The sequence below is a fragment of the Meles meles genome, chromosome 2 (assembly GCF_922984935.1).
Source record: "Meles meles chromosome 2, mMelMel3.1 paternal haplotype, whole genome shotgun sequence".
In the NCBI taxonomy this organism is placed as follows: domain Eukaryota; kingdom Metazoa; phylum Chordata; class Mammalia; order Carnivora; family Mustelidae; genus Meles; species Meles meles.
The window spans coordinates 64,831,991-64,859,078 of NC_060067.1; the positions used below are offsets into that span (position 1 = coordinate 64,831,991).

At 47.7% G+C, this 27,088-nt stretch overlaps 1 protein-coding gene across 3 annotated transcripts in view; it reads right to left on the reverse strand.

Moving 5' to 3' along the window:
- Positions 1-702: 702 nt before the first annotated feature.
- The window catches only part of EVC2 (EvC ciliary complex subunit 2), a 126,908-nt gene continuing 100,522 nt past the window's right edge, over positions 703-27,088 (reverse strand). For all 3 annotated transcript variants that reach the window (XM_045998433.1, XM_045998432.1, XM_045998431.1), the window contains 6 exons: positions 19,351-19,578; positions 11,319-11,533; positions 9,760-9,847; positions 6,903-7,099; positions 3,253-3,354; positions 703-1,380 (listed from right to left, as the gene is read on the reverse strand). In XM_045998433.1, the coding sequence (XP_045854389.1) occupies positions 1,110-1,380; positions 3,253-3,354; positions 6,903-7,099; positions 9,760-9,847; positions 11,319-11,533; positions 19,351-19,578 (1,101 nt within the window). In that variant the 3' untranslated portion in view covers positions 703-1,109. The remainder of the gene's footprint in view (positions 1,381-3,252; positions 3,355-6,902; positions 7,100-9,759; positions 9,848-11,318; positions 11,534-19,350; positions 19,579-27,088) is intronic.

Consider the following 27,088-nt stretch of genomic DNA (forward strand, 5'->3'; position numbering starts at 1 on the left):
ATGAACCATGAGAGACTATGGACTCTGAAAAACAATCTGAGGGTTTTGAAGGGGCGGGGGGTGGGAGGTTGGGGGAGCCAGGTGGTGGGTATTATGGAGGGCACGTATTGCATGGAGCACTGGGTGTGGTGCAAAAACAATCAATACTGTTATGCTGAAAAGAAATTTAAAAAAAAAAGTGGGAAAAAAAAAAAAGAGTATGAACCCTGATGGTTCAGTCAGTAACTGACCAATGGACCCTCCTGTCTTTGGTTTAGGTCCTGATCCCAGGACCTTGGGATTGAGCCCCTTGTCAGGCTCCCTGCTCAGTAGGGAGTATGCTTCTCCTTCTCCTTCTGCCACTCCTCCTGCTTGTGCTCTCAGTCTGTCTCTCAAATAAATCAATAAATATTTTAAAAAGAGCATGAACCCTGATTCTTCTACTTACTGGTTGTGTGATCTTACACATGTCACCTCATCTTCCTAAGCCTTTGGATTTCCTCATTTATGAAAGGGGGAAATAACTCTAACTTGAGCTGGAGAGCCTATGCCCCAATGGCTGGCCCATTTCCTGCCCATTAGAATGATAGAGGGCAAGTCTCTGTTGAACACAACAATGTGGAGCCAAAACACAGAAGCATTTAAAAATAAAGGGTTCCTACATAAAGCAAAACCAAGTGCCACTTAGAAGAGCTTTTTGTAAAATGTATTTATTTTCAAAAGTTCTCTTGATAAAAATAGAATATGTAGCAAACATAAAATGCAGGAACAAAGAACCTCACTTGGACACACAGCCCATATGCAGCCAGACATTGTAGAGTGTGAACTGGGGGCCAGAGTCTCCCCCAGAACCTCAGAGAAGTGAGTCTGAAGGCAACAAGGTTCGAGGCGGCTCCTGGGTCTCAGCATGTCCCTTGTGATGCTGAGGAGAGCAGACCCTCTGAAAATTCATGAAACCAGATGAAAGTGAATCCTTGAATGTCGTGAGTGTTGGGGGTGTCTGCGTCTTCTGCATGTGTAACTTATATCCATGAGTTGTACACTACACACACACACACACACACACACACACACACCCCACAAAGAAAACTGTTTTTCTGTCTTCAGATTCCCTGGAGCTTTCCTTGGGACTAGTCCATGCCTAAGGCCCAAGTGGCCTTTTTGGCATTCAGAAAGTTCTTCTTCTTTCTCTTGGGAGGGGCATGTAATGAGATCTCTGGCTCCTTTGGATTTCTGAATATAAAGAGCTTCTCGCCTGTGTTTAATAAATCAATGGTCTCTGCCCCTATAATGGGGACGGCAGAGAGTTCTCCGATGGACTCCAGGGACAGATGCGGCCAGCTTCCTTTTCCAGGAAATACGACCCTCTCTCTGAGGGGGGGACATGTCTTCTTTAATATACTAAAGAAAGAAGAGAAGACCAGATTTGACATATTTGGCAACTTACCCTCCTGAGTGTCCTGATGGAGTTCTCCAGGAGAAACTACTTTGGGTCCTTAGGTCCTCAACCAGGTGTCATTTTAATGAAAGACACTGTGGTTATCAGGTCACCCCTGAAATGAGCCAAAGCCTATGGCAGGTGGCATTTATAGACAACTCTTACTGACTCATGACTGTTAACTTTGCAGAAGTTTTGTAAGCCTCTTGTCATCATGTTGTTAGCTTGAAATCAACTCCGGTCGGAGCAGGTACACCACTAACACTGGGAAATACTACAGACCAGAGCATTTGTGTCTGCTTCCCTCCCCACCAGCCAATGGTTCAATGTTTCCTAGGACATCATTGCCTGGGAGCCTCATATCAAAGCAGGCTGATGAGACCTGATTCCAAAGAAAGAGTTAGAAGTCAGGCCAACTGCATTTGAAACAGAAGACTGACATTCTTTGGGGATGTCCCATAAAAGGATTGCTGGAATCCTGTCCATGAGTGGCCCAGCCCCTAAATCCCTGGTTGCTCTTGGTAATGGCCAGGACTACTTCTAAGAGGCCTACACCAGCTAAAAGCCACAGAGTACTCTCAGTGTCCAAGCAGTGCACGATGAGGCCATGTCACTGGGTGTCACCTGCTGGATGTCATTGACAGTCTCGCTGGCCCTTCCAGGGCAGATGTGGACGATGAGGCTCCAACGCCTCCTGCCCTTGCAGCTGGAATGAATGTGAGCAAGGATTCGATCCAGCTCAGTGTGACTTAGTCTCTATCTTCCTGCCATAGTTCCACGTGCCTCCCGGCGGGGCAAAGCCCCACGGAGGGTGCCAGTGGGGTGGGACCTATACTCCTCCTGCTCTGTTCCCACTCCCCTCCCAGGCCTGAAGCCAGGGAGTGCCTTCACTTCCCCATCCCAATCTGGAAGAACTCACTTCTGCGCCTTCCTGGAGGACCTCACATTTATACAGCTCGAATTTAATTGCCTTGATTTGGGCTCCAAATCCTGATCTAATCTCTTTGGGATTAAATTCTGACATCCGGACAATTATGCCTCCAGGATTGTTAACACAGACCATTCGTGAAGCTTAGCCTCAGTTCCTTTACTGTAGCTGAGAAATGGTAGAAGGGGCAGGACTCAGGATACATGCTCTGCTTGGACATTGAGGGTTTCCAGAGCACTCGCTAGGTATGATCACTTTCTATGATGTTATGAACCGACCTAACATCACTTTTCTAGTGGGAAACACTGGAAAACACTGGGAAAAACTTGGTCAACTGTAGCAATCAAACACCACCCCACCCCTAACTTCCCTCTGACCTCCAGGTGTGCAGAAACCACAGCTAAAAGAGAAAGGTGCTCGATGGTGTGGAAAGATCACTGGCCTGCAAGTCTAGGGCAAGAAAGGGGTTAGTTCGATAGTCCCAAACCCCATGGCCGCCGGCTTCCCTGCTTCCCTCTAACCTCCCTGAGCTCCAGGGTTACCATCCCCACTTTCTGGAAGGCTGGGAGTCTCAGTGTCATAGGTGGCAAAGGGCTTTGTAAACTATAAGCTCCAAACAGCAATGCAGATCTACTCTCCCTCTAACGACATCCCATTTGAAAACAGCCACTGTTGTTAAATGCTAACAAATGATAAGAGGACATTCTCCCACTGACAGCAAGAGGCTTATCTTCAGCTGCTAAACTAAGTCCGCTGTGAGCAAAGATGGTGGTCTTTCGGGAAGGAATGTGGGTATGGCTGCAGTCACCCTCTCCCAGGTTCCTGGGCTGGCCCCTCATCTCCCGCCCCTCTCACAGGCAGCGGGGCTAACCTCCTGCCCGGCCCACCCGAGCAGGTGCCGTGTTACCTCTCCTTCCTCTCTCGGGCCCAGAGCATCTTCTCCAGTCCTCTGCTTATCAGTTCTCCTCGCAGTCGGCTTTCCAGGGCTTGCCACCAGCCCTGGTGCTTCCTGGAGGCAAGAAGGGAGGGTCTTAATATTTCCTAGAATAGACTTTTCCTGAAAAGCATGATGGCACTCCATCCCTCATGACCTTGGACTGATAGGAAGAACTTGTTTCCATGGTCTGTCTCTCCCCCCCAGGCAGGGACACTGATAGAGCACCTTCTTTGGTCAAGATAAAATCTCTGCCCCCAAGCGATTCCCAGTCTGGGGTCAGAGCCAGGTAATGGGTGACATCAGTCAGATAGCAGAAGGCTGCATAGAGGTGGGGACACTTGAGGTGAGCCCTGCATCCCCACAGAGGGAGGACACGTGTGGAGGAACATGATCTATGTGTTAACTGACAGAGGGTCCACCATGCCCCTTACTCTCCCGCGCACACTAGTGCCTATAAAGGTGGGCACGGTAGGAGCTCAGAAGTATTTCATGAATATATTAAGAAAGTTGAAATAGCACACCAGAGGCTCGGAAGGTGGGCTGGCCTGGGAACCCTAAGGCTATTTGGGAAGGACTGTGACTTTCACCATAGGGGAAGGGACACTGCAGTGTCGTGTAGGGAGCAGGAGGAAGTAGTTGTTCATGGGCCTTGGGCTCAGGTCCATTCAGTAAAGGACAGTGTGGAACCCAGAGTCCTGTCTGTGCTCTACTCTGACCAAGCTGGTTCACACTGCCTGGCCGGTGGTGGAGACAGACCGCCTACGCTGAGTCAAGATCACTCTCTCAGGAGCCAAACTCTTGGGCACAGAAGATGGTCCTCTGAGGACAGCACCCCAGAGAGCATGTCTTTTGTACTCTCCTGGTCCTGCCCATCTCAGGACCTGGGCATCCAGCTCTCCCTGGGTTCTGACGGGTCCCTCACACACTCTTTTGTGCTGTTTGTCAGGCAGATATTTTTTTAAATTTTTAAATTATTATTATTATTTTTATTTCTTTACTTTCAGCATAACAGTGTTCATTGTTTTTGCACCACACCCAGTGCTCCATGCAGTATGTGCCCTCCCTATTACCCACCACCTGGTTCCTCAACCTCCCATCCCCCGACCCCTTCAAAACACTGGTTGTTTTTCAGAGTCCATAGTCTCTCATGGTTCATCTCCCCTTCCAGTTTCCCTCAACTCCCTCTCCTCTCCATCTCCCCATGTCCACCGTGTTCTTTGTTATGCTCCACAAATAAGTGAAACCATATGATACTTGACTCTCTCTCTGCTTGACTTATTTCGCTCAGCATAATCTCTTCCAGTCCCATCCATGTTGCTACAAAAGTTGGGTATTCATCCTTTCTGATGGAGGCATAATACCCCATTGTGTATATGGACCACATCTTCCTTATCCATTCGTCCGTTGAAGGGCATCTTGGTTCTTTCCACAGTTTGGCGACCGTGGCCATTGCTGCTATAAACATTGGGGTACAGATGGCTCTTCTTTTCACTACATCTGTATCTTTGGGGTAAATACCCAGTAGTGCAATTGCAGGGTCATAGGGAAGCTCTATTTTTAATTTCTTGAGGAATCTCCACACTGTTCTCCAAAGTGGCTGCACCAACTTGCATTCCCACCAACAGTGTCAGGCAGATTTTATTGCTTGAAACCCTAGACCCCAAACTTGTGGCCAGGCACGAGGTGTTTAGGACAGAGGAGTGGTGACTGCCTTGCCCTTGGAGACTGTGGCAAGTAGCCGAGGCGCTCCAGAATTTATCCAGTCCAGTTGGCCATGAAGCAGGGCAAAGAAATGGCATGCGCGTGCTCCATACTCGTGGTGACAGCCACCCTGATTCTCTTGCCTTGTCCATTAGAGATCTCTGCTCACCAGCCTCCCAAACTGTACTGGCTGAAGGCACAGCCCAATAAACAAAGTCCTCATGGGTGGCCACATTCCTGCTTCAGGGTCACCTCCAATATCTGCGTGTCCCTACCTGCCTGTGCACTAAGAGAAACCAGTGGCATGCAGCTCTCTAACCCTGCCCACACCCAGCCCCCTAACGATTCCCAAAACCAGCCCTGACCACATCCACACCCAGCCCTCTGATACCTGCCCAGCCCTGACCATGCCCATGCCAGACCCTCTGACCACGCCCACACGCACCCAGCCCTCCAATAGCACCTACCCAGTCCTCACCATGCTTACACTCATCCCCTGACCACACTCACCCAAGCCTGCCCACACCCATGCTCAGCCCTCTGACCACACCCTGTAGACCCCCACCCCTACCCCACAGTCGTTGTTCCCACAGTCCCACCGTACCCCTCACCCAACCCTACTCTTCTCCCTTAGCAGTGCTTCTTACCTTTTTGAGTCAGAGACACTTTATGACCCTGATAAAAAGACACGGCCCCCTTTCTCCAGAAAATCATGGACATCCACACCCGTGAGCATAGTCATAAAAAAAAAGACACTTCAGCGGGCTCATGGGCCCTGGGGGAGGAGGCCGGCTTCACCACCTGGCGTTCAGCACTCTTTTCAGGTGTGGCTGTGGCTTTTCTTGCTACCTTGTCCCCCACAGACTCTGCTCTCAAGTGGCCCTCTTGCGGCTCCCATACCCCCTCAATCCACACCCCTGCTTCCTGCCTTTCCTTATTAAGAGACTTTGGTGAACGAATTCATGCCTGGAATCTGCTCTTAAAGCAAATTTTCGAGGCAGCATTATCCATGATTGAGGAAAATAGTGAATCCAAACCGAACGTCCAGTCAGAGGGTAACTTTTGCATCCACTATGGTACACACCTCTGTGAAATATTACACAGCTGTTAACAAGAGGACTAGGAAGGGGCTTCGATAACTGAAAAGTATGAATTTTAAATTAATAAGATTACAGCAGAGAATACAGTCTAAACGGTGTGATAATTATGGCATAGAATGACTTCTGCACATGGACAAGAATCAGAAGGACAAAAGCAAACTCCCTGCGCTGTGAGGTTCTGTGGAGCAGGGTCTACGCTGGGATTACCACACACACAGAGACACAGACACACCCCAAACACACTGATAAAGCCCAGCAAGGAAACACATTCTCGATGAAGAACTGTAAGAAAATGCTCTCAGCCATTTTCTCCAAGCAGTGGAACCAGGACATTTCTTTTTCTTCTTTTTCCTTGTATGTATTTTTTACACTTCCTTTTAACGTATGTATGGCATTTACAGCAGGGGAAACGTTTCTTTTCTTTCTTTCTTTTTTTTTTTTAATGTAGTCAAAGGTTTTTATTTTGATTTCTCTTTTTTCACGTAGCCAAACCTTCTAACTTTATTTTTTTAATTAATTTATTTTTTGTCATTATGTTCAGTTAGCCAGCATCTAGTACGTCAAAAGATTTTCTGAAGATTCCACTTGAAAAATAAATTGGTGATGAAGATAAAAATCAGAACAAAATACTAGGTCTCCCATGATGTATCAAGGGTTCCTGACCCTGGTCTGGCTGTCTTTGCTCCCGGAGCAATGAAGTGCTGACCAGGAAGGTGTGCATGCCCAGGGCTGCAGGTGTCCTGCTTCTTCCCTCCGTGCATTCCCTTCCTGGAATCACACTCAACTGGTTTCCAAGAGCAGCCGGGATGGTGCACTTACCTCCTTCTGCCCAGGTCAGCGGGCTCCCCACCACCATTGTTCTCCACCGTGTGGTCCGGATGCTTCTGGCTGCCCGGATCCAGCGCGGCCAGGAGCTCGGACTGTGAGGCCGTGGGCAGAGCCACGCTCAGGAGCCGGCGCAGCGTGCCCCCAGGCACCATGGCCAGCCTGGACAGGTATGATGCCAGTCTCAGCTCCTAGAGGGGTTAACAGGAAGCTCATGAGCTCACTGCTCTGACCTTGATGAACACCACGCTTTAACGGATGACAGTCTTAGGACGTTTTGTCCCATGGAAGTAAATATTTTAGCAGCTCGGTCTGGAAAACACATCCCCCAGTTCACAGAGCTGTCAAATAAAACCTATGTGGTCAGCAACCCTGGCTCACCGCAATGCGTACAGAACCTTCGTCTGTGCTCCCGACTGCTCTCAACTCGTGCACCAGGGCTGCACCTCGGGGCCAGCAGCAGGGACAGAGGGCGAGGCTTGTCTTCTCCTGCCCTGTGCACCATGAGGCAATACGGCTCAGATCGAACAGTGTAGCTCAGCAAACATCTGGAATGTCCCCCAGATCAGGAGACGACTGAGGACGCTAGGCTACAGGGCCCACCTGGTGGATGGCCGCGTGGAAAGAGCCTGTCCCCCCGGAACACATCCTATCAGAGTTCACGTGTTCTTTCCTGAACTGACGAGATGCGGACATGAAGAGCATCGTGGTTGCCGGGGGTCAGGGATGGGAGAGGAGTGGGTGTGCCTGTAAAGGGGTGGCCCAAGGCAGGTCTTTGTGCAAATGGAACAGTCCGTATCTTGCCCGTGGTGCTGGTTATGTGAATCTACACATGAAAATGACACAGAACCATGCACGTGCTTTGTAACCAGTGTCATACACTGATACAGTGCTAGCCCTTTGTAAGAGGCAACCATGGGGGAAACTGAGTGAAACACGGGGTGCCAGAACTCTCTATGCTAGCTTTGTAACTTACTGGGAAAGTGTTTCAAAATAAGCAGTTAAAAGAGAGAGAGAGAGAGAATAGGTTCTACCATCTGGGGAGTCTGGGTTGGCCTCCAGCCCCACCGCACCGAAAGGACACTGTGTGTCCTAGGGCAAATGCCTTTCTTTCTCTCTGTGCTCAGCTTCCTTATTTGTAAAGTGGGGTACCTATACCACCTAGAGCAGAGGCTTGCAAGAGAACAGAATGAGCTGCCACGTGTGGAACGGTCCCACGCTGGTGAGACACAGCAGGTCAGAACAACATACTTTCTTCTCTTGCAGTCTGGCAAAAGTCTGAAGTCAGGTCCACTGGGCTAAAGTCAGGGTGTCATCAAGGCTAGTTCCCACTCAGGCTTGGGAAAATCTGTCTTCCTGACTCTTCCAGCTTCTAGAAGCCACCTGCCTGCCTGGGCTCATGGCCCTTCCTGCGTCTTCAAAGTGCGTCCCTCCAGCCTCTGCCTCTATCACAGTCACGTGGCCCTGCCTTCTTTCTGTGCCTGCTCCTGCCTCACTCCATATAAGGACGCTTTTCCTTCTTGCTGTGTGGATTTCTGTTGCTTGTGTGTTCTTGGCATGTTTCATCCTCGGCTTTGTTTTTAAGAAATGTGGCTTATTTTAAGGAATGTAGGCAATGCAGAAAAGCACAAAGATGAATGTTAAAATAATTATTCCAAATGCCTTTATCCAGAAGTGATTATCAGTAATATTAGGTAAGCATCATTCCAACCACCTTTCTAGACATATATGTGGATGGATGGATGGATGATGGATGGACAGGTGGATGGGTGGATGGGGGATAGATGGCTACATGGCTAGATGGATGGACAGGTGGATGGATGGATAGGTGGGTGGATGGATGGACAGACAGACACAACTATAAAAATGAGATCATAATGCACACCAAATACTATTCAGGTTATGTATTTATTTTGCTGATTGCCTGCTCTCCTCACTAGACTATCAGCTCCTGAGGGCGCGGACTTTATCTCATGTTTACTGCTGAAATCCCAGTGCCCAAGACAGTCCTTGCTGCTTACTAGAAGCACAGTGAGTATTTATTCATGAACAAAGCCTCTTCAGAGGATGTCAGGGTCTTTGAAGTCAAGGGCACTCCACCTTATCTACAAAGGGTAGGTCATTCTGGAGCCTGGAGGAGGTTAAGACAGGAGTTCAGTGAGGAACGGGGATGGCGTCCCAGCCTCTCCCACAGCACAGGGAAGCTCCCTGACTCGCTGGGCTAGTGCTGTTCATTTCTCAAGGGACACCCCTTCCCATTTTATTCATGCAGCGATGAGGAAGTATCTTGCTTTAAAGGGAGGGAGGGGAGTGCCTGGGTGGCTCAGTGGGTTAAAGCCTCTGCCTTTGGCTCAGGTCATGATCCCAGGGTCCTGGGATCGAGCCCCGCATCGGGCTCTCCGCTCAGCAGGGAGCCTGCTTCCTCCTCTCTCTCTGCTTCTCTGCCTACTTGTGATCTCTGTCTGTCAAATAAATAAAATCTTAAAAAAAAAAAAAAGGGAGGGAGCAGGAACCTGAAACAGAATGGCTGGAGCATCTAAGAGAGCAAAACCTGGTTTCAGGGGCCAGCTTTGCTCCCAGTGGAGCCTCCCCTGTGCGTGTTAAACTCGTGTCCAACAGAGAAGAGGAACCACGTCTGGGTGCCGGGTGAGTCTCAGAAAAGAGGCTGACCAGGGCGGTCACCACTACTGCAGCTGCTGCTGCTGCTGGGCCTGACGGGAATGTCCTCTGCCTGCCGGTCTGGTGCCAGACACTTGTCCACAATCCGCCCAGCAGCTCCCCGGGTCCCACTGTCACAATGCCCGCGCTGCAGGGGAGGACATGGCCCATGACATGGCGAACGGGTCCTCACCTGGCTGTACAGGGTCGCAAAGGTGTCGAACTCCACATTCTCCAGCAAATCCTCAAGCACAACGCTGTGGTCTCGCTCCTCCCTCCAACTGGAGTGCACACAAAATCTATGTGAGTCCACTTTGGTTGTCACGTGATCCAGGAGACCAACGAGTTATTTAAATAACACAAATCTCACCTACATTATTATTTTTTAAACCTATTGAAAGAGATGCCCAGTAGAGGCATATCTCACCTTGTTCTAGAACAGTTTGCAAATATCGTATTATGGGGGCCTGCCAGGACAGAGGGTTCCTTGAAGGGAGAACTTTTGTGGGAGCTGTGGGGAGCATTTCTGTGGCTTGCCTGGGCCATCTGGGGTCCTACTTGGAAAACTCTCAGTATTTGTCATCATGCTCAAGAAGACCCAGATCTGGGGTCCTCGCCCACCATGTGCCCCCTGTGGAAGCAGACCCAGAACCATGAACCCAGCCTGGTCCTGGCTCTGGCCACACAGGCTGGTGGCACCTCTCCACGGCGGGGGGATCCCCCCCAGACCTTCTGACTTCCACGTGACAGGGTCTACCTACTCCGTCCCTCAGGAGAGAGATGTGGTGACATTATAGGCCACCCCATGTTCTTGTTGGCTGACACAACTCCAAACTCATGTCAAAAGCTCTCCTCATGCGCAATTTCCTCCATGAGGCAGGAGGCATGTGAGGGCATCATATGCCCGAAAATCCTGGTGTAATTAAACCAGGTCTGCATCTCCAGGCCCTTTGCCCTCCGATCACACAGATCCAGCCTCTCATACCATTAGTTCATTTTGATGTTGTGTTTTAGAAAGCATAATCAAATACGTTAAAAATAACCCATAAACTCACCACCCACAAGTCACACCCATTACAACTGGGTCTCTTTGCTGCTAATTAGTTTGTGCACGTGTGTTTTCAAAAATGGAATCACACGGCCTCTCTCGTTTGCACCCTGTCCTTTCCATGTCAACGTTCTATTGATCGTGGAAAACCACGAAGCTGTAAAAAGTACATTTTCCAAGAGTGCTTAAAGCCATGGGCAAAGGCTGACCATTTGTCAATTAGGAAGAATGCAAAGAACAGCCCTAACAAAAGATGGGGGCTCAGTCTGCTTTATAATTTTACAAATGCAGGGTCTGAACTATTCTGGTCACGGTGAGATCTGAGTTCAAGTCTGTATTCACTGCCCGCACCGGTGTTTGCATAAAGCACCAGGATTCCGTACGACGTCGCCATCAGGGACAGTAGGATGAAGGGCACGGGGACCTTCCCTGAACTATCTTTGTCCCTTCTTGGGAGTCTACAACTATTTAAAAATAAAAAGCTTAAAAAATGTGCTCAGTGAAAACCTCAATGATCTCACAAAGAAAATAAACCAAAGTATCGTCAGATGCCAGGGAAGAAGCGCACGCCTAAGACAGTGGCGGGGGTCTGAGTGCTGGGAGATGCCTTGGACAGGGGCGTGGCAGCCAGGGGTGCATCCAGCTGAGCGGACAAGTCAGGGAACCCCAGGCCTGCAGGGGCCACCACTAGGCACTGGGCTCACCTCTGCTGCTGGCACTCCAGTAACTTCCGGGCCTGGCTCAGGGCCTGCTGCAGGACAGCAGAGACCTGCCTTCCAGAATCCGTCTCTTCAGGCATGCCCAGAAGCCCGGGCCCGTCCCCAGCCCACTGCTGTCGACTTGCCAGGGCCTGCTGGAGCTGGGCCGCCTCCTGCTGTGCGAACTTGTCCTCCAGCTTCCTCTCCAGCTCCTGGAGCTCCTGCGCACAGAGGGGCAAGGGGTCCGCAGATTAAACCAGGCCTCTTGGGCCTGGCACAATCTGCTCTTGCCTGCCTCCCCCATCTAGCTGTGCCCAGTAGTGTAAGGAGGTCATGCTATGACCTTTCATGCCTCCTTGCCTTCATGCATGCAGCTCCCACCACCTGCAGGGCCCTCCTGGTTGTCTGGCCACTTCCGAGTCTCCTTCTAAACCCCAGCTCATGAATTTCCTCGGGGAAGGGCTCCTCAGGTCCTGGGATGGGGCAGACCCCATCTCCAAAGGTGCCCTCTTGTCCTCCCCTGTATGTGCCCATCACAGACTGAATGTCTGCAGCCCCTCCCAATTCCTAAATTGAGGCCATCACCCCGGGATGGGATTTGGGGAGGCAATTGCGTTTAGATGAGGTCATGAAGGTGGGGCCCCATGACGGGGTTAACATCCTTCTAAGACGTGGAAGAGAGAGACCCGGGCCCCCACTCTCTGCCAGATTAAGACTAAACAAGAAAGTGGCCATCTGCAAGCCAGGAAGAAAGCTCTCAGCAGCAGCTGACTGCTGATGGCTTTGATCTTGGACTTCCAGCCTCCAGAACCGGGAGAGACCCATCTGTTGCTTCAGCTCCCAGGCTATGGTGTTTTGTTCCAGAAGCCGAGCAGACTCAGACACTGCCCCATCTTTGTAGCTGCCTGACGCCCCGTAACTTTCTGCTAGAGTGTGAGCTCCAGGGAGCAGGGCTGCCTCTCCAGCTCACTATCTGCTGTGCTCAGCACCGTGCCCGGCAGTTGGCGCACTTTGCTGATCTATGTAAGGTACCAGCACACATTCATCCATCTGGGGGGAAGGCTGTGCTAGGGCACAACCAGCACGGTTGACGCTGACGGGACCCCACAGCATGCTGGGCGCTGTTCTAATTGCTCACATGTATCAATCTCATTGAGTCCTTGTAACAACCCCAAGGAATACACAGTCTGTTTTCCCCCATTACAGAAGAGGAGATTAAGGCAAAAGCTGTCTAATGCAGCTTTTAGGGGGCAAAGCCAGAGTCTGAGGCCAGGCCAGTTCATGCCAGGGTCTATGTCCTTAGCCATCATACTGTTCTGCCTCTCATTGGCTGAGCAGAAGAAATCTGCCATCTTGGGCTACCAGAGTCAGATAATATGGCTACAAGAGGCTGTCCACAGTCTGCTTGGGTAGGTAAGGGGAGGGGGAGGCTGGAAGGTCCCAAGCCTCATAAAATGCAGACACCTCGAACCTGTTAGTCACCAGATTGTCCAGGGCTCTAAGTGGGGTCAGGGATAGAGCTGGGGTTTACCCCTAAGGGGCTTCGGATGGGCTCTAGAGCTGATGGTAGTCCATCGTCTTCCCAAATAAGTGCAGAAAAGTCTGCCTTTCTGCCAAGGAGCCAAAGCTTACATCAAACTGTCAAAAGGGCCTCAAACCCCCCCACCCCCACCACCACGGCTCAGAAACACTGCTCAAGAACCAAGAGTGAAGAAAAGCGTGCCAGAGAGGGAAATTGGGGCCATTGTGCGCTGAGCATTTGGGTTTTGCCCACAGGGCCATCGAAGCCTTTGAACGCTTCTGAGCAGGGCCTCTAACATGCTGATGTTTCTAATTACAGCCATCTGTCTCGTGGCAACATCCCACATGCAAACATGACCAAACCCAGAACTTCTAACAGCGCTAATGAGTTTCTGACAGCGAGTTCTGCCAGCACGCCAGAGCCCAGTGTGGATCCGACTCACTGAAGTCACACTTTCGCTGGCCAGCCCCGGCCACCGCACAGAGAAGGCAGACTTGAACCCACAGCTGCCAGTGTCTCCAAAGAATGAGTAGAGCATAGGGAGCATCACACGTGTTTTCCAAGACCAGGTGAGTTCTGGCTGGGAACAGAAAATGAGGCAGGAGGGGCGCCTGGGTGGCTCAGTGGGTTAAAGCCTCTGCCTTCGGCTCAGGTCATGATCCCGGGGTCCTGGGATCGAGCCCCGCATCAGGCTCTCTGCTCCGCGGGGAGCCTGCTTCCTCCTCTCTCTCTGCCTGCCTCTCTGCCTAGTTGTGATTTCTCTCTGTCAAATAAATAAAATATTTAAGAAAAAAAAAAAGAAAATGAGGCAGGAATGTGTGCCTCAGGTTGTGGCTGCCGATGGCATGTTCTCCCAGAGGCCAGCCTCTCCCCTAAACTCCTTCCGCACCCTGGGCATCCACCTGCTGCTTTGCACAAGTGGAATCCAAGACCTGATTCTGGAACTCTTCTCAGTGGAGTTTTACTGTTGAGGGCAGGGGGCCCAGGACCACAGCTGCCTGTCCATCCCTCTCCCCAGCAGGGAGCCCAGGGCCTGGCTCACACAAGGAAGAACAGTCCTGATCAGCATCATCATCTTAATTATTTATAATAATAATGTCAGCTAGCAGGTACTACTAGACTCAATCCAGCACAAGGTAGAAATGTGTTATTATCTCATTCTATAGGTACAGTGGCTGAGGCACAGAGAGTATCGGTCAAACTTCTGAAGCCCCAGAGCTGCAGGAGAGCCTCAGTAAGGACTGATTTCGGTTTCTCTGGCTCCTGGCCCCATCCCTCAGCTCTGCTGTCTCTGGTAAGCACTCCATAGGTATCAGCTGAATGAAGGATAGATGATAAGGTGATAGACAGACAGACTGACAGAGTTCCAGAACTTTTATTGGGCACAAGGGATCGCAGTGAATGAGACACGGCCCCTGGACTCTGGGAACTTACAGCCTAGTGTGGACGACAGCCTCACAGTTATAGTGACAGTAATAGCCATCACCTGCTATCGTAGAGATTCGGGAGGGAGGGTGTGTGAGCACAAAGCTGAAAGAGACCAGCTCTGCCAGAGGGAATCATGGGGGGCTTCATGGAAGAGGCAACATTTGGCTTGTCTTAGATTATGGATATGAGCTTCCAAAGGGGTGAAGCAGAGTGAGGCAGGTAATTCAGAGGAATGGAGGCCTGAACGTCACGCAGGGGTGCAGGAGCAGCAAGAAGGTACAGGGGTTGAAATGCGGGGTGCCTCCAAGAGTAGTGAAGGACAGGGTTTTAAATCCAGAGCTGGGGGTGGGGCTGCCAATGATCGTTTCGGTTTTTCAGACAGACTCCTTGGGCTGCAGTGTAGAGGGAGGGAGGCAGAAACTGATGTGAGGACAGGAGCCAGGCTTTGTGGGAGAAGGCGCCAGCCCTGCTTTCCAGGGACAGGAGCTTTGGTGCAATGCTGTAACCTTCCTGAGCCTCCCTCCATCATCTGTAGAATGAGTATCAAAGCATCATGGGCTTGACAGAAGGTTCAAACACTTCCCACGATGCTTTGGACTTAATGAGAGCTAGATTAATGGGAGCAACTTACTACTAGTGTTATTTTTTCTTTTTCACATCTAGATTCATCCCAGCAGCGAAGCTGGGCCAGCAGCAGAATCCACAGACTAGGTGACAAGCAGCAAGTGGGCAATAAGCCAGAGGAAGAACAGAAGAAGACACTGGGTTCAGGCATGGAACGGGGCGGTGGGGGGGGGGGGTCCACGACAACTGAAGCTGTAGGACAGATGCAGTGGGTACGGTCGGTCTGGGGTCCCCTTATCTCCCACGAGGAAGCGCGTCCTCTGCAGATTTGCCCATCATGCTGCTCGGTCCTATGATTTCGTTAGGTCTTGCCCATGTTGCCATTTCACAAGAGGAATCTAACTCTTTCATCCAAGGAGGCGTGCTCGGTATGGTTCTTTTACCAGTCATTTCTTCCAAAGCATTTCAAGTTTTTTAATTCCCTTGAATGTTTCACTTAAAAGACCATTCACAGTGGGAAAGCTGCTTTCGCAGAATGATCAAACTGTGGAATGAAAGTCTAGTATCTGGAGCAAAACAACAGGCTGGTCTTCCCTCCGAATGCAAACCGAGGAAACGCTGGCTGGCTTTCCACCAACTCGATACTACATCACGTGACCTATGAGCAGTCACTTCCAGTTTAGGGCACATAACTCTTCCAAACCCAGTCGAGAATAAGGAAGCTTTGATGTTACTCCAAAAGGCGGTGAGATACAACTACAAATGTAAGCATCGTACTGTCCAGTGATGACAGAAATTAGGGGGGTCTCAAGAAAAAAGAGCCAGGAGGTGTCTCAGCGCTGAGCTGAGGGGTTTCCCAGAGCCCTCAAGGGGCAGCAGGTGAACTGTGAGCTGGACGTCACCGGCTCTGCCCCTCATCCGATACACGACCTTGACCTGCTCCTTGTGTACTTCACCTGTAATTCGGGTCCAGCCCACCCCCGTGCCCACCACCTCTCACTCACACTTGCTGTAGACTTTGGGTAAATACCCAGAGCAGGTTTCCTCCTGTCATTAATTTGCCGAGAAGTTTTCATCTTCGGTGGGTGCGGAATTCGATAAAATACTTGATCGGGTTATACAGAAATGATCATATGAGTTTTTTTTTTTCTTTTCTCCTTTAATCTGTTAATCTGGCAAACTTTGCAAATGGATATTTTGAAGTTAAACCAACCTTACATTCCTGGGAAACCTCATCCTGGCCGTGCTGTACTAATTATTTTATGGATGGCTGGGTTATGTTAGTAATATTTTGTTTACGAATTCGACATCTATGCTCACAAGTAAGGGTGAACTGTAATTGTTCTTCTCATAATGACTCACATCTGGTTTTGGTCACAGTGGGCTGAGCTTCATACAATGAGGAATAGTCCCTATTTTTCTAACATCAGGAATAATGTGTAGATGAGGTTGCAAAAATCTATCAGAATTCGCCTATGAAATTATCAGGGTGCGTGCTTTTTTGTGTGTGTCAGAAGATTTCTTGACTACTGAATCAGTTTCTTTCATGGTAATAAGACTATACACAGACTGTTTTTCTACTTGAAACATTTTTGACAAATTTTCCATTTCCTTTCGTTTTCAAATTCATCCACATGAAATTGTTCCTTGTTTTATTTTCCAAAACTCTACTGCATGTATAGTTACAATGCTTTTTATTATTTACTGGTCTCTTATCTCTTTTTTATACGGTCACTTGTGTCAGAACTTTGTGTATTTTATTAGCCTTTTTTTCAGCAAATTCAACTTTCACTTTACTGATCCTTTCTATCATGGTTTTGTTTGGTTGGTATCTGGTAGTCTTTTTCTTATTTTATTTATGTGATCTTTCTTCCTTCTTTCTACAGATTCATTTATCTTTGTTCCCTCTAGCTTTTTATATGATTTTAATCGTAAGCCTTTCTTCTCTAATATAAGTTTAGGGCATTAATTTCCCTTCGAGCTAAAAAGCTACTTAAGCCAAATCCCACACATTTTAATATGTTGTATTTACATTATTTTTCTGTTCTACATTTAAGCAAATTTCCATTATCATTTCTTTGACCAGCCAATTATTCAGGAGTAAGTTTTAAAACTTTCAAAGTATGGACTTTGAGAACCAATCTTTTCTTAAATGTGTTCAAGGTTAATCTTTTTCAAAAAAAGATGGTCAAGTAATATTGTATACCTTAACTGTTTGTAACTGTCGCAATGTGCGCTCAAAAAGAATATGTATTTGTTAATTGCTGTCTGTAAGATACTGTGGGTAGACATTAAATATAGGTTGATTAATGGGTTAATAAGTTCATCAGTATCTTTAAATGTGTCTCGTCTGATCAACCACAGGAAGAGGGATGTGCTGAAATCCCCCCCTACTGTGACAGATTTATCTTCTCCCTGCCATTCTGTCAAGTTTTCTTTCATTATTTTGGGTATTTTATTACATGCATGCAAGTTTAGAATCGCTCTGCTCTCCACACGAATGAAAATTTTTAAAGTCATTTCAGTATTGCTTTTAATTTTAAAAATAATTGCATAAATCATTATTTTCTAGTCTATTCTGATGATCTGAGCATCTAACATCTTTAGGGACTTTTTCGTTTGTTTGTTTCTCCTATATATCTATCATCTTGTTTTGCTCATGTGTTTGGGGACTTCTGATTTTAATTGAGACTTCCTATTTCACTGAAGGTCATCTGTGAAAATCCTGGGTTGCCCAGATTGAGACCGTTTTTCTCTGGGAGGATCTGCCTTTGCTTTGGTCGTGCACTGCAGCAGTTAGCCATCCTAGAACCATTTTAATTTAATTCATCGCCTTGGGAGATTTCCTGACTAGAGAGCTAAAGTACTTTGGGATTCCCTCCTCACACCAGCAGAAGTCTTTGACTACAAATTCACGAGGGAGGGATGCCTGGGTGGCTGAGTTGGTTAAGTGTCTGCTTTCAGCTCAGGTCATGATCCCAGGGTCCTGGGATGGGAGTCCCACATCAGGCTCCCTGCTCAGTGGAGAGCTTGCTTCTCCCTCTCTCTCTTCCTGCTGTTCCCCCTGCTTGTGCTCTCTCTCTTCCTGACAAATAAATGAATAAAAACCTTAAAAACAAAACCAAAAACAAATTCACATGGGGGGACTCCCCTCTCCACTCCCCCAGCCCTCTGGAGCAGGGCTGGAAAAGGACAGATTTCCCGTCCAAGGTGACTCCTTTGACAGCAGGTGGCTTTCTCCTCTCATCCCCTCACTGGGTGTTCTACTTCCTCAGGACACCCAGGCCATATCTCCTCTTTCCCAAATAAACCCCAAATTCCTGGGTTGCAGATTTCGGTCTTTGCCCCAAGATCTGAGTCTTTGGATTTGCTTTCCCCGGGATATCCTTGGCCTTTGGGAATTTTCCACATTCTCTTGTGAACTCACAAAACATTACGATGTAGGTTTATTGTTATTTATTCAACATCTGAATGTTTTCAGCAGAAATGTCAATGTTTCCACTTCTTTCCATCCTTAAGGAACATCTGACCTAATGCAGGGTGCATAATGTTTATGGGAAAAATACTTCAGGACTCTTCATGACTTTCAAAAAGGAAAGATGGGAACCCCTACTGGCAAGAACAATGGAGAGAGACCACGAGCATGACCTTGTGGGCCAAAGTCAGAAGCAGACTGCATTCTGCCCCTGGCATTTATCAGCCTTGTGGATGTCACAAAGAACCCGACCTGTCACCTGCCTGGATCTCAATTTCTCTCCCCAAGAACTGAACATCCGAGCAGCACCCGTGTCACAACCCAGCTCTATAATTAAGTAATACAATGAGTGACAGAGAGCATAAAAGTAGAGCAGCATAAGATTGCCACTTACAATCAGTCGTGCTTAAAGGGTCATTTTGAGACGCGTGATTAAGAATGATTGATGCTTACACGAGAGTGTGTCCGATCACAGCCTGTTCGTGCTTGCCTGCATGCACCTGGCACCCAGTAAGCATGGGTTCCTTTCCTCTCTAGAGGAATTATAATAACATACGAAGTTCTACAACAACTCATCGAGGACCTAAGATTAGTCCTCAAAGAGTTGATGCCATTGCTTTGGTTTTAGGACTAGAGCTCTCACAGCTTGACAGAAAATGCAGCATGTAGGAAGAGTGGTGATAAAGGTAATTATGAAGATAAACAGCAATCCAGTATTTCACCGTATCTACGGCACCATTAACAGAAAGCCATGCTGTTTTTACAGCTCTAAGAAGGACTGTCCTGGGGTTGTTGATTTAAGATGCGCCCCAGTCTCGGCAATGTTCAAAATGTTAAAATTCAAAAGGTTTCCTTCTTGGGGGCAATGAAATCCAGCAAGCTTGAGCTGGAAGTCACCTCACTCAGTCCTCCCTGCAACCCTGCAGCTTAGACAGAGCAGGACAGGTCCCACCTGACACTGGGGAGCGCACCAGGATGAACCCAGGAACCCAGAGAGGCAGCGCAGGCTCCATTCCTCTTCCTTCCCCAGCCCCGAGCCCCGCACTCACCGGGCTGTGGGACCCCAGGATTTGCTCACAGGCCAACTTCGTCAGGGTCTCCGACTCGCTCAGCTCCTCCAGGAGCAGGTCCTGGATGCTCAGGAGGGCGGTGTACGCCCATAGGGTGGTGGCCATCCTGGTCGCCTTCTGGAACTGCAAGGAGACAAGGGACTCGGCGAAGCGGGCCTCCTGGGCCTCCAGCTGCTGCACACGCTCCCGGAGCAGTTCTCCACGGACCTGGGGAGGGCAAGCCGGAAGCCAGGCAGGTAAGTGGGGGGTGGGCTGCGGGGAGAGGTCTTGAGGCAACAGCCCCCTGCTAGGCTGTGCTCTGGTAGTCATTCACTCAGGACTTCTCTGCTTACAAACCCTTCCCGGGGCTTCTGGAGTACGGCATTCATGCCACCTTTCTCACACTGGAAGGTACTGTGCGACTGGCTACCCAGTGGGAAATCCTTCAAGGTTCCCCACCCAGACGATGAAAGTTCAACCTTTCTAACACAGACTCCCATCCCAGCTGAGGTGTGCCTTGAAAGTCCAGTCTGTTCCTCTGTCACCCCCACGTGCACCCCTGGGAGTCCACCCTTCCAGACCATTCTGGGCCGGCCTACTCACCACGCTTGTGGGCCTACTGTCAGGGCTTCCCACTGTGGTTGAAATGCCATGCATCCCTGTCTTCCTGAGGATCTCCTATCTGTCCTTCGGGTTCCTGGTTCCAGCCACTTTCTTTGAAGAGTCCTGACTGGGCACGTATTTGTCACTCTCTTCTCCATCTTCCCTTCCTTCCGGGCTCTTCTCCTGGGCCAGCCTTCACCACACTGTTGACCCCGCCAAGCCATGAGCCTCTCTGGGGAAGGGCCCTGCACTCAAGGGGCTCCATGAATTCCACAACGCAGAGTACTAACCACTATACGATCACGGCCAAGGAGCTCCATGAATTCCAGAGGAGTGAATCCTTCCAATCCTCTGGGTCACACAACCAAGCCGCTCATTCTGTCATCTGTGTGTGTGTTCTGTGATCACCACTTCTCATACTTTCTCCAGAAAACTTGCCACGTGAACAATAGGGTCTAATCCTTCTCAGATGCCACTGCCTGAGCCACTAAAGGCAGGTCCCTATAGCTGTGCACCAACCCCCCTACAGGGAGCTCAGTAAACCACTAGCCAAAGAGCAGCTTGCACAAGCATATATCTTGGGGAAGCCTTTCACTTAATCTTCGGAAGCATGTGGAACTTCAATCACAAAACCAAAGGTAAAAGCAACCCAACTGTCCATCGACAGGAATGAACAGACACAGTGTGGTCTCTCCAGACAATGGAATATTACACAGCCTTCAACAGGGAAGGTTCTGACACGGGCTACCACACAGACGGACCTTGAGGACACGATGCTCTCTGTGAAAGAAGCCGGTCACAGAAGGAGAGACACTGCAGGATTCTCCTTATGTGAGATACCTAATGTGGTCAGATGCCCACAAACTAGACGGTGAGTCTGGGGGGGGGGAGGGTCAGGGGTCAGAGACATGGGGAGTGAGTGTTTCATGAGGACAGAGCTTCGGTTTGGGAAGATGAAAGTTTTGGAGATGGAGTGGGAATGGCTGCCCCACAGCATGAATGTGCTTCATGCCACTGTACCATACAGGCAAAAGCAGTGAAGACAGTCAACGTCACATATATGTATTACCCCCACAGAAAATATGGAAAAAGTTTGTGGAATTTTGTTTTCTGCCATGTAACCTATTTTTATTTATTTTTAAGATTTTATTTACTTATTTGAGACAGAGAGAGAGGGTGCATGAAGAAGGGCGAGGGAGAAGCAGACTCCCTGCTGATTGGGGAGCCCGATGTGGGACTTGATTCTGGAACACTGAGATCAAGACCTGAGCCCAAGGCAGACGTTGAACCCACTGAGCCATCCAGGTACCCCATGTGGCCTGTTTTTAATCCTCTGTTGATCGTCGGAGGTTTGGAAGTGGCTGACATACGGAAGAATATTTACAAGAAGCGGAGGCTGGCAGAGGACAAAGACCCTGTGCGTCCCTAAGGGGCACAGCCTTCCTCTGTCCATCTGTTGTGACCCTCAGAGGAACGCAAACTCAGGAACGCAGTTGAAAAGCTCAGATTTCATCTCTACAGCCTGACCTTCAGGAAAAACTCCAATGGGGAGAAGAGGGTGGATGGGCTCCAAAGAAACACACAGATGGCTTGTTGGCTGGTGGTGGGGAGGGGGACCTACAAGCACTTTCTGGAGAGGCAGTGCCTTCAACAAGCTTCAGGGAACACAGAAGAGAGCCACATGGCACATAAGGTCTGCAAAGACACAAGGCAGGGGCACCTGCATACTTGGTTCACAGAAAAAACCACAAAGAGCAGGGACCAGAGTCAGCAACGCCGAGAGCTTTGGTAGAAGAGCCCAGTTGCTCTGGGAGGCTCGTTTCCCTGCTTGAACGGGAACAAGAAGCCTTATTCTTGAAAGGATGCTGTTAGACCCCAATCTTTCCCTAGCTTGGAGAACCAGGTGACAGCCCCCTGCCCACTGATGGGTTTCCATAGTAACCGCGGATCACACCTGAGTCTCCCATGTCTGCCTTTCAGAAGGGTGGGCAGCCATCCTCAGACTGAGGCTTTCACACCCCTCCAGCGGTGGCCCCATGTCCTTCCAAGACTAGGCGAAGCCTCATGACAGTGGGACCCCAAGAGTGTGTCTGATGGCTCCCTCATGGGGACATGGGGACCTAAGCCTCTAAAGGGCTTCCCGGATCTTAGCAGTCTTTCTGCAAACACCCTTTGCCCACAGCTGTTTTCTCACCCCAAGGTTAGAAAGACAGTATATTTATGCTTCATTCATCAGTCCAAGAAATAATTCATGAGCACCGTATAATTTATAGGAAGGTATGATGTACCGAGGGGATGAGGTGGGGGTAGAGAAGAGGCAAAGATGCATGAGACATGGATCTGACCCTGAAAGAGCTCATCACTGAGGACGGAAGCAGGCTCTGACTCTGTCACATGCTAGCTTGTGACCTTGGGCAAGTTCACTGAGCTGCCTATATTTTCTCATCTGTAAAATGGGAATAATAATACCTCCTAACACACAGGATTTTACAAAAAGCTTTACTGAGGTACAATTGTCATACAAAACCTGCACATATTTGAAGGCTATCATCTGGTAAGTTGTGACATCTTTGCAGACCCTAAGGCAATGGGAAAGGTGATGGCAAACCCAGGGGAAGTCCTTCAAGAGGAAAAACACAAATGACAGGCAGGTGGCCAAGAAAGGGATGAACGGTCCTCTTATCATGCCATGAGCTCAGATTTCCAAATCACCTCCATGGGGTCTCCATCCGCCCCACCGCTGGGTGGTTGGTGGCCCAGATGTCCTATAAAGTGAGTCCCCTGTAGGGGTGCGGGACAGAGCAAGGTAGCCATGAGGGGATCTCGAGATTCATTTCCCCAAGTTCATACCAGAAACATGGGGACAAGCGCAAAGCCTTTCCTATGTACTGTAAGAATCATGTGGACAGTAAAATTATGATAAGAAAGTTCTCCAAAGTCCTTTCTTCCTCTTCTTTGAAAAGTTTAATTTTTTAATTCCAGCACAGTAAGAACATGCCTCTAGCGAGGGCTTCCACCCTTGTCTAAAAAGAGTCCCAGGAAGGGGTACAGATTTGCATTTCTGTGACAGACTTCGTTAAATATTCAAGCTACCGGTGCAAAAACAATGAATACTGTTACGCTGAAAATAAATAAATAAATAAATAAATAAAATATTCAAGCTATCTACAGTAATAAAAATTCATTTTCAAAATAATATGCTGCTAAATACTCTTTTTCTTTTTAAATGGGAAGTTCCAACTGCTGCCTTACTCGTCTCTCTCACTCGCCTCCCCGTACATTTCAAAAGAGTAGTTTCTTCTAGATTTGGTGATGTGTTTTGAATGCAAATTAAAATCAACCCCTGTCAGCCAGCAGAAAATTACTGGCACTGAAGGAGTTCAAGACACCAGAGCCTCCCTGCCCAGGTTTGGGAACAAACAGAAGCACGGGTGAGCCAGGCAGAGGCCAAACGTCAACTTTAACAGTGATGAGATCTACACTGGAGAACGCGGTCCCCGCGGGGTTGAGCATGTCCAGATGAACACACACACACACCCCACACCCCGCCACTGAGTGCGGCCCAAGGCGGACAGAGAATGGGGGCCTCCTGCAGGCTGCCTGGCTTTGGAGGAGAGCTGAGGGAGCACACCGAACACGCCCAGTGCCCTCTTTAATCCCACCAGTCAGATAATGCCCACCTTGGAGAAAAGGGAGCAAGGCATGGAGTGCGGTCAGGAGGTCACTAGCCAAGTCGCACGTGGAGAGCGAATGCACACATCAAGAATCTCATGTCAAAGGCTGAAGGGGCGGCTGATGAAATGCTCTTTATCTAGGAGTGTGCCCATTCATCCTAATGGCTGGTCCTAGGACACCCAGATCAGTTTCACCCATGCTTTGTAGGATGGGTTCAAAATTGAAGACTCTCTCCTCCATATTGCATCAGGAAGGGAGTAGACTCAGTAAAGGGTTGTTAATATTTACTAAATAAAATGCCACACTGCTAAATAAACATTAGTACTGCTTACATTTAGGGAAGGAAAATTGATTTCTATGATGGGAAAGACACTACTATCCACCCCATCAGCTAGATAATCACAGTGCCAAAATCTCAAACAAATCAAGAGTACTGCCTTAAACTTCGTCAGTAGAGTTTTGTTTGGTTGGTTTATGGTTGATCTGCTATCTCTTACTTATAAACTTACCATTTAACTAGCTATGTGACCTCAAGAGGTTGCTTAACCTCTCTGAGTCTCAATTTTGTCTGTGAAAAAGAGAGAATAAAAGGACAGGGGATAATGCCCACTATACTTTCTGATACCTAATGAGTCCCTAATAAACGGTAACTGCCATATTATGCCACTATTATTATTTTTATTATCATCATTATAATTAGTTAAATTGAGTCCCTTGGGTTGCAGGGGATTTTCTTTCCTCCTTTAAAGAAGTTTCTCCACTTATAATTATAAAAACACATGCACGGGATGCCTGGGTGTCTCAGCAGGGTTAAGAGTCCAGCCCTTGATTTCAGCCCAGGTCATGATCTCAGGGTCCTGGGATGGAGACCAGTGTTACACTCTGCACTAAGTGGGGAGTCTTCTTCTCCCTCGCATCCCCCCACCCCAGCTCTCATACTCTGTCTCTGAAAAGAAATACATGCACAATGTAGAAAAATATGAACAACAGAGCTTCCTGGCAGAAGATGGGAGATTTGTAACATGCATCTACTGTTTTCTTCAAGGTAGAATGGAAAAGTGGGAAAAAAATGAGAGAAGACACAGTAGCCACAAAATTTTGAAAGCTGGAAAGGGGATGACTGAGTAGTGAAGGACTCAATTGATCCCCAAAAACTGAATTCTAAGCCAGAAATAAGGTTGGCAAAGAAGTAACATAATTTGTACTGTAGGATCCCGCTAAGTATCACAGAGCTCAGGCACCATTGGAAGTTGGGGGTAAAACCTAAAGCTAAACAAGAGGAGAAGTGGAGCCTCCAGAACTCTTATCACCCAAACTCTACCCTGTGAAATCTGAAGATTTAATCTTCAGAAGAGTCTTTGAACTTGGAGAAACCAGGCTCCATATAGAAAGCAGAGAACTCAATTGAAACTTCACATCCAGACTACTAAAATCTCAGTTGTCTTCCTCTGGTTGTTCAAATGTGGGCAGCCAGGCCTTTACAGTGTAGGTAGGAGAATGGTCTCCTCTGGAGACTCCGAACAGTTAGAGAAAGATGCTAACACTGGGGTTCCCCAAAGTAAATGGTCTAGCCCAGTCACACCAGGGTGAAGGTCACAGTCCACAGGCCCTGCTTATAGGATCAGAGCTTCTAAGGAGCTTTCGAGTACTTCACCCTTAAATATGAGCAGACCAAAGATGATCACACCTGGGGAAAGCCTCTAATGGATACAGAGGTAACAGTAAATATGCAGAAGTTAAATTTAAAAAAAAAAACAACAATGTTCTTAGAGATACAAAAAGTTGTAGTAGCCTTAAAAATTGAAAGAGTATCATTTCCTTAAGAAGAGAGCATTCAGAGAGGAAAAAGAAGCTCTTCTTAAATTAGTAAATAAAACATAAATGAAAAATTCAATTAAAGGTTTGTAAGATAAAACTTAGGATATTCCCCAGAAAATAAAACAAAACAAAACAAAACAAAAAACAGAAGGAAAATAATGAGAAAAAAAGAAAAAAAAAGAAAACTAACAGATAAGAGGTCCAATATCTGATTAATTAGTGATCTAGAAAAAGAGATTAGAGAAAAGGAGTTCATAATCAATGTAACTCAAGAAAATTTTCCAAAATTCCAAAATAGATGAAACTACCTATCAACAATAGGAGCAGAATGAAAACATTTTCAGTCTTACAAAATTTCAAAATATTAAATCTCCAAAATGCCCTTTCTTAAGGAAATAACATAAGATGTGTTTCATTAAAACAAGGAACAAATCAGGAAAGAGAAGGATGAAGAGATTTCATAGCATAACCCCAAGATGGCAGCTGCATATGAGGAATAAAGTACAACGTCTCAACTGGGGCACAGCAGATGTACAGAGAGAGACGTCCTAAAGATGATGAAATTAATAGAAGGCATGACTTGTGTGGTGTTCCTGAGAGGATATTTGGTCAACTTTCAAAACATGTATTGAATTAGTGATAAGTGCATAGAAAAGTGACCAAAAAAGGAACCAAAAGACAGCATTAACTCCAGGAAAAATGAAAAGTTACACAGGAAAGAAAAATGAATCTCAGTTTTATATGGCTCATATGTAAATAACATCTAAATAGAAATTTCAGATATACATTTTATATACTGAGGAAAACAGAAAAGGCTCATGTGTGTTGCAGGTTGAAAGAAGAAAGACAGCTGAATCTTATTTCCATAAAGAAATGTGACTAGATAACACCCAAAGTAAAGACATCAAGAAATAGCAAGACAAGCATGTTATTTGGAAATATGGAGCTAAGTGCCAAACGATCTAGCTAAAAAATTAGAAATCATTACCTCTGAGGATTTGAAGATGTATATATATATGTGGTTTCTTACAGGGAGTTGCTCTTTTTTTTTTTAGCACAAACCTTGTAGAATTATTTGACTCTAAAAGAATGCATGCCTAAGTTTTATAAAAATGAAGAGTAAACAATTCCGGACTTCAAGCTCTATTACAAAGCTGTCATCATCAAGACAGCATGGTACTGGCACAAAAACAGACACATAGACCAGTGGAACAGAATAGAGAGCCCAGAAATCGACCCTCAACTCTATGGTCAACTCATCTTTGACAAAGCAGGAAAGAATGTCCAATGGAAAAAAGACAGCCTCTTCAATAAATGGTGCTGGGAAAATTGGACAGCCACATGCAGAAAAATGAAATTGGACCACTTCCTTACACCACACACGAAAATAGACTCCAAATGGATGAAGGACCTCAATGTGAGAAAGGAATCCATCAAAATCCTTGAGGAGAATGCAGGCAGCAACCTCTTCGACCTCAGCCGCAGCAACATCTTCCTAGGAACAACGGCAAAGGCAAGGGAAGCAAGGGCGAAAATGAACTATTGGGATTTCATCAAGATCAAAAGCTTTTGCACAGCAAAGGAAACAGTTAACAAAACCAAAAGACAGCTGACAGAATGGGAGAAGATATTTGCAAACGAC